The 15,000-nt window shown below is 38.9% G+C and overlaps 1 protein-coding gene across 3 annotated transcripts in view; it reads right to left on the bottom strand.

Annotated features, from left to right (window-relative positions):
• The window catches only part of wnt11 (wingless-type MMTV integration site family, member 11), a 16,762-nt gene extending 6,306 nt beyond the window's left edge, over nucleotides 1-10,456 (bottom strand). The window contains exons 1-4 of one of the 3 annotated variants that reach the window (XM_083567881.1): nucleotides 9,960-10,456; nucleotides 3,935-4,135; nucleotides 1,736-1,962; nucleotides 1-9 (exon numbers count right to left, since the gene is read on the bottom strand). The exon at nucleotides 1-9 is cut by the window's left edge and continues 272 nt beyond it. In XM_083567881.1, the coding sequence (XP_083424007.1) occupies nucleotides 1-9; nucleotides 1,736-1,962; nucleotides 3,935-4,023 (325 nt within the window). In that variant the 5' untranslated portion in view covers nucleotides 4,024-4,135; nucleotides 9,960-10,456. Of the gene's footprint in view, nucleotides 10-1,735; nucleotides 1,963-3,934; nucleotides 4,136-4,798; nucleotides 4,821-9,959 lie in introns of those variants that run through there. The other 2 variants (XM_083567882.1, XM_083567883.1) reach the window with 2 other exon arrangements.
• Between the last annotated feature and the right edge of the window lie 4,544 nt (nucleotides 10,457-15,000).

The raw sequence follows: 15,000 nt of genomic DNA on the forward strand, positions 1-15,000 counted from the left end.
CCCTCGTTCCTGAAAGACACAAAGAGCAGCTGTGAATTTTATTTCATTTCACAAACAAAGAAATTGAAATATTATCCAAACCATTTAAGAAAACACACATATTTAGGATACATTCTCTTGCTTTTTACTTTCAGTATCATTTTAATTATTTTATTGTTTATAATTATTATACCAACACTACTATCAATATACATGAACAACACAATACAGACCTCAAACACACACACACACACACACACACACACACACACACACACACACACACACACACACACACACACACACACACTAGGATAAATCAATTCTGTAAAGTGGGCACGAAACGATTCGGCGTGGGATCTGAGCAACGTTAGAGCAGATCAGCTGAGGAGAAAGGAGGCTATTGTTCACCATCATAAGAAACAAGAATGCTTCATGGAAAGACGGCTTCATCAAACAGAGCTCAGAGCTCCTTAACTCTCTCCTTCAGAGAAAGAGGAGAAGGGTTTAATCGTGTAGTAAATCGTGAGAGAAATTCTCACTCTGAGTAAAAGCAGGTCGAAATCCTCAGAGGATGGTGTTGAAAACAGCACTAAACCAGTTCCACACTAACATTAAACACACAATAAACCAGTACTAAACTGGCATTAAACACACAATAAACCAGTACTAAACTAGCATTAAACACACAATAAACCAGTACTAAACTAGCATTAAACAAGTTCTCAGCTAGCAATAAACTAGCAGTAAATCACTACTAAATCAGTACTAATCCAGCACTAAACTTGCATTAAACCACTAATAAACCAGCAATAAACCAGTTCTAGATTAGCAAACTAAACCAGCAATAAACTAGAACTAAAACGATAGTAAACCAGCACTAATCCAGTTCAAAAGTAGCGTTAAATTAGTACACCAGCATTAAACTTACATTAAACTAGCATTAAACCAACACTAAACCAGTACTAAACTAGCATGAAACATATAATAAACCAGCACTTAAACAGTTTAAGATTAGCAAACAAACCCTGAACTAAACCAGCACTAAACTAGCATTTTACCAGAACTAAACCTGCACTAAACTAGCATTAAACCAGAACTAACTTGCACTGAACCAGTACTAAACTAGCATTAAACCAGAACTAAACCAGCAAAAAAACTAGCATTACACCAGAACTAAACCAGCACTTCTCCAGTATTAAACTAGCATTAAACCAGTAATAAAAGAGCAATAAACCAGGTCTAAAATCACATTAATTCATTACTAAACCAGTACTAAGCTAGCTTTAAACTAGCATTAAACCATTACTAAAAATTTGCATTACACCAGAACTCAACTAGCATAAAAACTGGTTAACCAGTACTTAGTGATCAGTACTAAACTAGCTATAAACTAAAATTAAACCAAGACTAAATTTGTATTAATCCAGTACTACTAAACCAGCATTCAATCAGTAATTACAAACTACTGCACTGCTAAGTTCTGGATTGTAATTGGTCAGAAGTCAGGCGGTAATGAATTCTCTAGAACAGAAGCGCAGACAGTAGCGCAGGATTACATGAATACACTCGCTCTGATACATTATGGTTACCATAGAAACAGCTCGTTCACAGGGACGTGTCTATCACACACGTAAGGAGATGTTTATGTGATGTTTGTAGAAGAAGTCTCCAGTGTCACTGCTCAGATGAGTGATATATATATATACAGAGAGAGAAAATATATGAAGTATGGGGTTGAGTGTGTAACTCTGACCTCTCTCCAGGTCCGGGAGGTATTTGAGAGTGTTGATGGACGAGCAGTTCCAGCGCATGTCAGAGAACGTCTTCTGGCATGTCTTTTTGACCTCGCGTGCAGCCTGGACGATCACCTGCATGAGCTCCAGGTTAGTGCGGCAGAGCTGAGCCTGAGAGGAGACCAGGCCGGGGAGCGTCTTACACTGCTGAGTCTTATTAATGTGCTCCGGCGTCTGGGATAAAGCCCTGAAAACAACCACACACACACACACACACACACACACACACACACACACACACACACACACACACACACACACAGTAAATGTATAAACATATATAATTTATATACTACCAACAATAAAAATAATAATAATAATAATAATAATAATAATAATAATAATAATAATTATTATAATTAAATGTTATAAAAAAGTTAAAAAAAAAAATAATTATTATATTTCCGAAAATTTAAATACATAAAATTTATTTCAACCAAATAAAAAAGCCTAAGAATGAAACACAATATGCAATAAAATATTATAAACAATAATTACAAATGATTACAAATGATATTATAAATATTATTTGATATTTAATCATAATCAATTTGCAGTGAATAAATGAAATTTAGAGGAATAAATGATTGTAATCATCATATTTAATTATATTTTCAGACCCTGCGTCTGCTCTAACACAACTTGCATGTGATTATTAAAAAAATGTTGCTTTAAAAAAAGAAAAGTAAAGAGAAATGCAAAGATTTAGCCAGACTCTGCTGATTGGTCATTAAAATCTGTTTTATTTTCCTTTATGTTTTTTTTACAGTAATTATATTTTCATTCTTTGGCTGCTGGAAATCTGTCGTTGCAGCTCCCACGTGATTACACGTGTGCTATATTAATCGGAGATTACTTGTTTGCCAATTAGGGTGTGACATCATGGTTAAACTTTTACGTGATTTCCACACAGTCTTTATCGAACATTTTCTCTGAATTGGTAAAAAAAACGCTCTGCGGCTCGACATTTCGCTGGGAATGTGTTTTGGTTCTTGTTCATGCTTGTGTTGCATCTCCTGACGTGCTCCAGACGTGATTTAATCCCGACACGAGTGCGCGAGTGTGACACAGAGCTTTTGCTCGTGTTTTTGTGCGTCTCTGGGTCACGTGTGAGAGAAGAGATATGATCGAGTGCAGGAAGGAGGAGGACGTGGCGTCACCGGCACGCGGGATAATGCAGGGAATGTTTCTGCCGAGGTTAGCAGATCTGGCAGGAGGAGGCCGGGGTTGAGATCGCCAGTGGAAAGCAGAGCTTTTTCCCAGCGGATCTGAACCCCACGGCTGTGAGATGATGCCAGAGCTTTAAATTCAGCCACGAGAATCTCTTCCAACGCTTTAACCCTCCACAGTACATTTATTGTTCTTCACATGATGACGGTAAAACATCTGGAATGTGGAAAGCTAATTATGAACTTGGGAACAATTACAGCATCGATTATCGATTTCATAGGAAAGAAACTGTTTGAAAAATGAGGATACCATGAAGACACACACACACACACACACACACACACACACACACACACACACACACACACACACACACACACACACACACACACACAGCGACTCGCTGCCCTTAAGACTGGTAAAAATTACATTATCTATGGTTGCTGTATGGTCTGACACACACACACACACACACACACACACATATAAAGCAGTGTTCGTGAGAACGCGTATGCTCCATGTGCACCTTTTGCCTGTTTCGGATTAGGACCGAGGGGCCGCTACTTTCTGCCCCATGATAAGCCGTGACCCACAGACACCCCCTCGTACCCCCCCTCCCCCCCGCACACACACACACGGGTGTATATACTCGCAGGTGTTTCTGCCAGCATGTGGTTTGTATTGTGCTCAGTGCTTTAGCATTTTACATTCCACTGTACATTCCGCTTCACAGATTTTCACGTCGTTTCGCTGTTTATGAAGCGTTATAAATGATTTGTGCACGTGTGACACTGTTACTGCTAAAGGTACCGGAGAAGCACCATGTTAGTATCGTCATGGCGACTAGGATTGGTAGCTTTATTTTTAAGCGTGAAGGTTATTTAGTCCTCTGCGGTGTCTCAGCTCTCATGTAGGCTCCATCCTGCTGAGTAGAACCTGACAGGGTTGTGTGATGAGGGTGTGTTAGAGAGAAGATCGAAGACACTCACAGCCATCGTATGGCGGCGCAGTGCTGAGACAGTGCCAACGTGAGCAGCGTGATGGCGCACAGCAGAAACGACACAAACTCGCTCTTCATCCTGAACACTTAGGTGCGTCTCGGGGTGGAAGCTCACGGAGATGATCACAGACCAGATGCCATGACGCGGACGCTTTCAGTCTTTCTCGTCTTCCTCGCTCTGTCTCTCCTGCTGGAGGAAAATGTTTCTCTTGTTAGAGTTCTGAGACAGTTATAATGTTTTTAGTTCACACGACACCGTCTGAAGCACTCAGTTTATCTCGTCTCCACATCAGGAAATATTCTGAAGCGTCCACCATCACTTAACTCCATCTGATCATCCAGATGTTTCATTTTAACTGATTAACAACCTGCAATGAAATACTTTCTCCAATAGAGTCTACTGTGACAGATATTACCTCTGACTGAGGTCTCAAACGCTGAGCTAAAGATATAAAGCTACAAAAAAGGGGAAACATTTATTTTCATTAAATATATATATATATATATATCCTACATAAGAAATATACACACATATTAAACCAAGTCAAGAAAATTCCACTAATTCCACATATCAATATATAAATCCATATTTAACATTTATTCCACATTAATGTACAAAAGCTGCATTGTTCACTGTTTGATTTTATAATTCTGGCATTTTTGTTTCATTCACTTTCGTCTTTACTCCAGACAGAACTTCATCCACATCTGTATTTACTCATCGCTTTATTACATTTATTCCCCAATAATAATCATAATATAATCTCACATCTGCACTGATACTCATATTTACAGATCAGAATTAGGATAGAGATTTTAGATGTATAGTTGATGATCCTGTGTGGAAACTGACCTGCGTTCTTTCACCATGGATTTGCTTTTAAGAGACTGCAAATTGCACAACATTCTGTACCTTCAACGTTCTGAGCTTCAGTTTCACCAAATCATTCAAAATTTAGTGTATAATGTGCTTTAAGGCTAATCACTGAACAATAATCTGGACCATACCCACTCCCTACGCGCTCCATACACACTCCCTACGCGCTCCATACACACTCCCTACGCGCTCCATACACACTCCATACACACTCCCTAAACACTCCCTACGCACTTCATACACACTCCATACACACTACATACACGCTCCATACATACTCCATACGCGCTCCCTATGCGATCCATAAACACTCCCTACGCGCTCCCTACGCACTCCATATGCACTCTGTACGCACTCCCTACGCACACCCTTCGCACTCCCTACACACAATTGAGCAGGTGAGGGTTAAGGGCCTTGCTCAGGGGCCCAGCAGTGGGCCAATCCAATGCCTTAACCACTGAGCTACAACTCCTATATATTAGACACTATACACACAACACACTATATATATTACACACTATACACACTATATACTATATATTACACACTATACACACTACACACTATATATTACACACTATACACACTATATACTATATATTACACACTATACACACTACATACTATATATTACACACTATACACACTATATACTATATATTACACACTATACACACTACATACTATATATTACACACTATACACACAAAACACTATATATTACACACTATACACACTACACACTATATACTATATATTACACACTATACACACTAAATACTATATATTACACACTATACACACTACATACTATATATTACACACTATACACACAAAACACTATATATTACACACTATACACACTACACACTATATATTACACACTATACACACTACACACTATATACTATATATTACACACTATACACACTAAATACTATATATTACACACTATACACACTACATACTATATATTACACACTATACACACAAAACACTATATATTACACACTATACACACTACATACTATATATTACACACTATACACACAAAACACTATATATTACACACTATACACACTACACACTACATACTATATATTACACACTATACACACTACACACTACATACTATATGTAACACACTATACACACTACACACTATATATTACACACTATACACACAACACACTACACACTATATATTACACACTATACACACTACACACTACATACTATATATTACACACTATACACACTACACACTATATATTACACACTACACACAACACACTATATATTACACACTATACACACTACACACTATACACACTACACACTATATATTACACACTACACACACTACACACTATATATTACACTATACACACTACACACTATATAATACACACTATACACTACACACTATATATTACACACTATACACACTACACACTACACACTATATATTACACACTATACACACAACACACTACACACTATATATTACACACTATACACACTACACACTACATACTATATATTACACACTATACACACTACACACTATATATTACACACTATACACACTACACACTATATATTACACACTATACACACTACATACTATATATTACACACTATACACACTACACACTATATATTACACACTATACACACTACACACTATATATTACACACTATACACACTACACACTATATATTACACACTATACACACTACATACTATATATTACACACTATACACACTACACACTATATATTACACACTATACACACTACACACTATATATTACACACTATACACACAACACACTACACACTATATATTACACACTATACACACTACACACTATATATTACACACTACACACAACACACTATATATTACACACTATACACACTACACACTACATACTATATGTAACACACTATACACACTACACACTATATATTACACACTATACACACAACACACTACACACTATATATTACACACTATACACACTACACACTACATACTATATATTACACACTATACACACTACACACTATATATTACACACTACACACAACACACTATATATTACACACTATACACACTACACACTATACACACTACACACTATATATTACACACTACACACACTACACACTATATATTACACTATACACACTACACACTATATAATACACACTATACACTACACACGATATATTACACACTATACACACTACACACTACACACTATACACACTACACACTATATATTACACACTACACACTATATATTACACACTATACACACTACACACTATATATTACACACTATACACACTACACACTGTACACTATACACAATGCACACAACACACTGCACACTATATATTACACACTATACACATTACACCTTCTACACAACACACTACACTATATATTACACACTATACACACTACACACTAAATGCTTAATACTGTACAATACAAGCTTTAATATTCACACACTACATACTCACCATCATACACAATACACCACACTATAGATTACACACCACACGCTGCACAATGTGCACTATTCACTACCCACCATACAGTACACACCTCTTTATACATATTACACACTACACTATTACACAACCCACTATACATTACACATTACACACTACACCCATTACACACTACACATCATACATTACACACTACACTCTACACCCATTACACACTACACAGCATACATTACACACTACACAACACACTACACACTGTACTTTAAACACTATACACTATACAACACACTACACACCATACAGTACACACCTCTTTATACATATTACACACTACACACTACACCCATTACACACTACACACCATACATTACACTATACACACTACACAGTATACACCATACTTTACACACTATACACTACACAACACACTACACACCATACAATACACACCTCTTTATACATATTACACACAACACACTACACTCATTACACACGACATATCATTCATTACACACTACACACTACACCCATTACACACTACACACCATACATTACACTATACACACTACACAGTATACACCGTACTTTACACACTATACACTACACAACACACTACACACTATACATTACAAACTACACACTACACCCATTACACACTACACATCAAACATTACACACTACACAACACACTACACACTATACACTGTACTTTACACACTATACACTACACAACACGCTACACACCATACATTTCACACAACACACTATATACTTTACACAACCCACCATACATTACACATTACACACTACACCCATTACACACTACACACCATACATTACACACAACGTGCATTATACTATAAACAACCCACCACACATTACACACTACACACTATATACTATACAACTCATTACACATTACACACTAAACACTAAACTACACACCATACATTACACAATATACACACTTACACACTGTACACTACCCAACACATTACACACTACACACCATACATTACACACTAATTTAAACAAATTGCACACTACACACCATAATTTACACACTACACTAAACATTACACATTACACAGTACACAACACACTTAACAGTACACAATACACCCCATACACTACACAACATTATACATTACACACCACACACCATTGAGTACACACTACCCACTACACACCACACTAAACTTAACACACTACACACCGTAGATTACACACTATACACTACACAACACACTATCCACTGAACATTACACACTACACACTAAACCTACCACACCACACACCGTACATTACACACTATACATTACACACTACACACTACACAACACACTAAACTTAACACACTACACACCGTAGATTACACACTACACAACACATTAAATTTATCACACTACACACCGTAGATTACACACTACACACCACACAACACACTATACATTACACACTATACATTACGCACTGCACACTACACACACTATATATGTGTGGTTTGGGATGTAGCAGGTAAAAGGAAAAAGCTGTTAAATGTTAAATCACCGGCTGCTTCTCGAACCACATGTGCGCTGCTTCCACACCTACTAACATGACTGGAGTCCAAATAGAATTCCTATAAACATTATTAAATGCCTTTCTAAGCGGATTGAATTCGTAGCTGTACGGTTTGGGACGCAGCCACCCACAGTTCACTGTCAACCCCAGAATTTAGCAGCTTTTATTCCCCAAACCACAACCTAAAGCAGGCAGGAGTATAAATAGCTCTAAGAGTAATAGTTTAATTGTAATGCCATATAAATGAGTATTTAGTAGCCTGTGGCAGGATGTGGTTTGGGACGCAGCCATGCGTTGTTCACTTTCATCCTCACCTTTCTACACAGTGAACCGCACGACTATATATATATAGAGTGATATTAATATTTTGCAAGGTCAGAAATAAACTGGGTAGTGTGAAGTTCTGTAGGTAAGACTGTGGTTTGGGATGCAGACTTGTAGAGTTCAGGATTTAACACAAGCTAGAACAAGCTGAGTTTTATATATATATATATATATATATATATATATATATATATATATATATATATATATATATAGTGCATAACGTAGTGTTTAATAAAGTGTTATGCTGATTTGGGACATGGCCATGCATAGTTTATTTCCATGCTCGATATGATTAAAGATGTAATACACTCAGAGATTTTTGCTTCTATGTGTAAAGCAATGTAGTGCAGTAATAAGCAGTAATGACACACTGCAGAGTGAAATGAGGTGGAATAGGACACAGCCGTGCACATTTCTCTAACACAATAATCTACCTATTATTATAAAATATACAGAGTATATTATTGATATATAAAGAGTAGGTTCAGGGTGCAATAATAAGCAGTAGTAAGAGTCTGTGTAAAGAGTAATGAGGTGGATTGGGACACAGCCGTGCACAATTCCCTCGCATGCTCCCCTGTTAGTTTGGATGAAACACAACTCATATGACTGCTGTGTACAGCGCAGTAATAATCAGTAATAAAGCCCCTGTGTAGTGTGTAATAAAGAAGTGTGTGGATTTGGAACACAGCCAAGCCCAGGTCGGATCTGTCCTCACCTTATAGAGAGCAGAAGCAGCGCGCGAGACGGAGCTTAAATCCGTGCAGGGGCAAAAAATCCGGGAGAGAAAATTTTGTTTAAAAAAAAAAAAAAAAAGCAAAGAAGGAAAAAGTTAAGTCCTTTATAATCCAATCCCAGGTTCGTGCGCGCGCGTTAATCCGGTTTAACACATCCGGGACCCGAACAGCACCGAGCGGTGTAATTCTTCACACACGGTCCCGAAGCAGAACAGCGCGCGCTCGTGCACTAACGTTCTCAGTGTGTCGCTCTCGCGCGCTGTACCGAACGCCTCCTCTGAGCAGATCGACGGCGCGCGCGCCTACTTATATATGTATGTATATGCACACACGCGCGAACGCGCGCGCTCTCCGGCGCGGCTTTTTCTCGGGCCCCCGGCTTTGATCTCCGCTCTGACGTCACGTGGAATTTGCATAAGTAAATCGTGTGCGCGGCGGCGGAACGCGGCGCGCGAGTCCGGCAGGTCCGTGCATTTCCTTTCGCGCGCACTTTTTTTTTTATTTCGTTTTTTTTTTTTTTATCGCGCATGTCGTCGCTGTTTTCACATTACATCTCACACACACACACACACACACACACACACACACCTCCACATATCTACATTCTTCTTTTAGTGTTTAAAACGTACAATAAATAGAAATATAATTAACAATAAACAGTAATAACAGTATAAAATAAATAACTTTATTTATAAAATGGGTAATAATTCATAATAAAATGTTTTAACCCGAAGGATGAAACTTACATTTAAACCTCGACTTTGTGTGTATGGACAATAAGTAAAATTAAAAAACAACAATAATGATAAATAAATAAATAAAATTAAAATAATTATACAATTATTTTGCTTCAGAAGGAATGTTAGAAAACTATAAAATACATAAATATTTAAAGGAAGAAATGAATGAAGAAAAATCATCACACAACTTTTTTTTTTGCTTCCAAAAAAGGAATATTAGATAACAAACAAAATCAATAAATAAACAAACATTTTTGTTTATTAACGAATTTACAATAATAATGATGCACTATTAATTGTATTCAAATTCTGCAGTAATGGAATAAATGAACACACTGTAGAATTTAACATCATTTTGAATAAAATATTTTGAGTCTAAAAATGATGGTCCATGTGGTGAAGGTGAACGTCATTAATACTGAAATTAAACACCGTCTCTGCTGTGTGTCCTCAGTGGAAACACGGAGTGCAGAGTGTGAGCTCTGTAGGTCCTACTGTCTCCAGGTCTTCTCCTAAATGTTACTGTCTTTCCTCTTACAAACCCACGACGCATTCTTTTCCTTCTCATACCATCTCACGTGCAGCCCTGCAGGTCCATTACCAGGTCAGGGTTCTGCATTTCAGCCTGCTGTGCTGCTCACCACAAAGAAGTTCTCTCCTCGTTCTCAAAACCTGCTTCATGAGCACCGGTTAGTAAGATCATAGAAAGCCAGAGAGAGATCAGCGAGTGCTGAGAAACCCAGCATGGTTTTATAGCGTGCAGAAATGAGTGTCTATAATGTGTGCTCATGCGTTACGCCGTTAACTCCACCGAGCGATTCATATCTTTACCATGGAAGCTAACGATCGGTTTAACAGCATCGGCTCTGCTGTAAACGTCTCCAGGATCCCCAGCTGAGAGATTTTCCCCTAATTTACTGTCCCACAAACTATAAAGTCCATTTTACCAAAATAAGCTCAAAAGTCTCCTCTCGTTAAGAAATACAGATTTACATCATCGCCACAGGAACCCAATATCAGATCCTTTTCTTTCCTTTATACGAGAACAGATCCATTTTCTGCAGCAGACACTTCAGAGGGTGAAGTTACAGTTACAGCATGTCCTCAGGTGTTTTATTCCTCTTCCTCCACAGCAGTCTTCCTCCAACCATCTACTAACAGTTAAACACACATTGTATTTTCAGCGAGTTTATAGCTACAGTTCATGTTCACGTTATAGCAGCTATAAACAGTCTTTCCCTTATCCAACTCATGAACACCACAAAACTCCTCAGCGTGTCTGTTACTGCTCTGTACTGAAGATATCACAGCTTCACTTCCCAGCTTTACCTCCGACTGTTACCTCGTCAACACACTGGAGACTCCTTTCATACTAAACATGATGGAGTGTCTGTGTGAACGAGTCGTTGCTATAGAAACGAGTGCATTGATATAAACCTGTACTGTTATAGAGAATAGTCACCTGGTAAGCAGACCAGATCTTTCGGCCTGTGTAGCTCTTATTACCGCGTTTAAAACAGATCAGACGCCATCTGTCCGATTCAGCACGTCCTTGATCAGACGTTTGCCACATGAGGACCGTTTCAGCGTGAGGCCTCACTGCTCGCTCTTGTGATTACGCTAATCGAATTAACTCTAACTGCATTTTCCAATAAGTGACACAGTGTGACCTTGCATGACCTTCAATTTGAAGCAAAATAACACACTGGTGTCGCACCTTTAAATTATTATCATGTCTGGGAACTTCAGGTTTATAAAGGCACATAAGAGGCACTTCTCAGATTTATATTTAGACATTATGTTTATTCTGATATGTGCAGAAGATCTCTTTCACACACACACACACACACACACACACACACACACACACACACACACACACACACACACAGGCCATGTCTCCTGACCTCTGCTCTCTTGATAACTTTTGCAATCAGGGGTTAATCTCGTTGGATGTCAGAAACAAGACCCGACTTCAACTTTCCACCCAAACAGCGATGGGAAAGTAAACAAAGTGTATTGTCCTTCTGTAAGCCCCGCCCACAACGTCATGTTTACACACCGTGCAGACGTGGACGCAAACTCAATCACGTCTACAGAAGGGGACTCTTTATAGGAGACAGTCACTTCTCAGTACAGGCTTTTCAGCACAGGGGGCAGCAGAGAGCAGTGAAGTGACTCTTCTAGATTCTATCCTGAGATGAAGGAGTCTCCAGTGTCAGTGTTCAGAGGAGTTTACGCTTCTTTACAGTTTCTCAGGTAACAAGCTTTCAATGAACAAGTGTTCATTTTTTCAAAGAAAAATAATTGATAGAAAAGAGAATAAAGAAAGAGCAGTGAGAGAAGAAGAGTTTACAGATGCTCTAATGTAAGCGAAAACAGGAACTCATTTATTATTTGTAAATATAAATGATTCAAATGTATACAGTTATTGGATAAATAATTAATATGAATTATGGTGTAAGAAGAATTAAACCCAGTTGTGAGGAGATGCAGGGAAGTGATTTACTTTTTATTTCCGTCTGTGACTGTGGATCTTCTTCATGCTGGTTGGAATCGTGTAAAGATTTCTGGGTGTTTATAAAATAAAATCGTATTATTACAGATCTAAATACAGAAGCGCTTTATTGTCGTCACATGTCCTTTACAGCACAGTGAAATTAGTTTTTTGCATATCCTAATGATGTTAGGAAGCTCCGCTCAGAGTGCAGGGTTAAGGGCCTTGTTCAAGAGCCCCAAAAATCAGCAGTTTGGCAATACCAGGGCTTTAACCACTAACCTTCCCATCAATAAGCTCTGAGCTTCCACTTCCCCAGGAGATGTGATATGATCCCCAGTCCCCGTGTTTAAATGATATCTGCTCCTGTGGAGGTCCTGTTTTGGAAGTGAACTTGGACAGAGGCAAGAATCTAACCCACACACACACACACACACACACACACACACACACACACACACACACACACATCCCCACGTGGAAACGCCACAAACATCCAGTGACGGCGAGCTGCAAAGGGCTGAGGCCTGTTTACCAGCTCACGAGGAGCTGAAGATGAACCCAGAGCGCGATCAAGCGTCTGCTCTGCCGATTTAACACACAGGCTCGCAATTCCTGTCCGCTTTGAACCACTGGCCAAGCACACACACACACACACACACACACACACACACACACACACACACACACACCTCAGGCCAGTTCACAGGGGGCAAAGCAAGCCGAAATGACTCACGGAAAGAAAACACACGTCAGCCAAACGTGCTGGAAAACTTCTGCCTCCATTCAGTAAATCAGTTTAGTAATTGTTGGTCATTTTGTAATGGCGGTCTGTGTGTGTGTGTGTGTGTGTTTGTGCGCGTGTGTGCGTGTGTGTGCATGTGTGCCTGTGTGCCTGTGTGCGTGTGTGCATGCGCGTGTGTGTGTGTGCGCGTGTGTGTGTGTGTGTGTGCGTGTGTGTTTCTGTGTGTGTATGTGTGCGTGCGTGTGTTTCTGTGTGCTTGTGTGTGTGTGTGTGTGTGCGTGTTTCTGTGTGTTTTTGTGTGTGCACGTGTGTTTCTGTGTGTGCACACGTGTGTGTCTCTGTCTGTGTGTGTCTCTGTGTGTGTTTCTGTGTGCGTGTTACTGTATGTGTGTGTGTGTGTGTGTGTGCGTGTGTGTTTCTGTGTGTACGTGTTTCTGTGTGTGTGTGTGTGTGTGTTTAATGCCGTTTTATAAACAAATTACCTGCACGGTTTATATTTAACTGTGGTCTTTTCTCCTTTTATCTGATGCATCATCAGACCCCCAGATGCTCCATTTCCTCTGCCACGTGTCCCAAAGCCACACACACACACACACACACACACACACACACTGTTTACTCAGAGCACTGTGGAGGTTTAAAGTGAACACACACTCACTCTCGATGTTCTGTTGATTTTTTTCCTCCCGCCTTAGAATTCAGTAAAAATTCATTTTATCAGGTTAAAGTTCATCAGTGACCTGAAGTAACCCCAAGTCACTTCACTGTGTTTCTGTCACACTCGCTCAAACCTTATGCCCATTTTTCTGCTTCTAACATCAACTTTGAGGACGAAATGTCCACCTGCTGCCTAATAAATAAATCCACCCACTAACAGGAGCCATGATGAAGATCATCAGAGTTCTTCACTTCACCAATCAGAGTGTTATGTTATAATGTTATGGCTGATCAGTGTAGATATAAACACTGGACACTTCTTTATTAGATATTATCTACTAATTTCCTAACATTCTAACTATATGACATTATAACAAAATACT

Source organism: Silurus aristotelis (genome assembly GCF_946808225.1).
Source record: "Silurus aristotelis genome assembly, chromosome: 18".
In the NCBI taxonomy this organism is placed as follows: Eukaryota; Metazoa; Chordata; class Actinopteri; order Siluriformes; family Siluridae; genus Silurus; species Silurus aristotelis.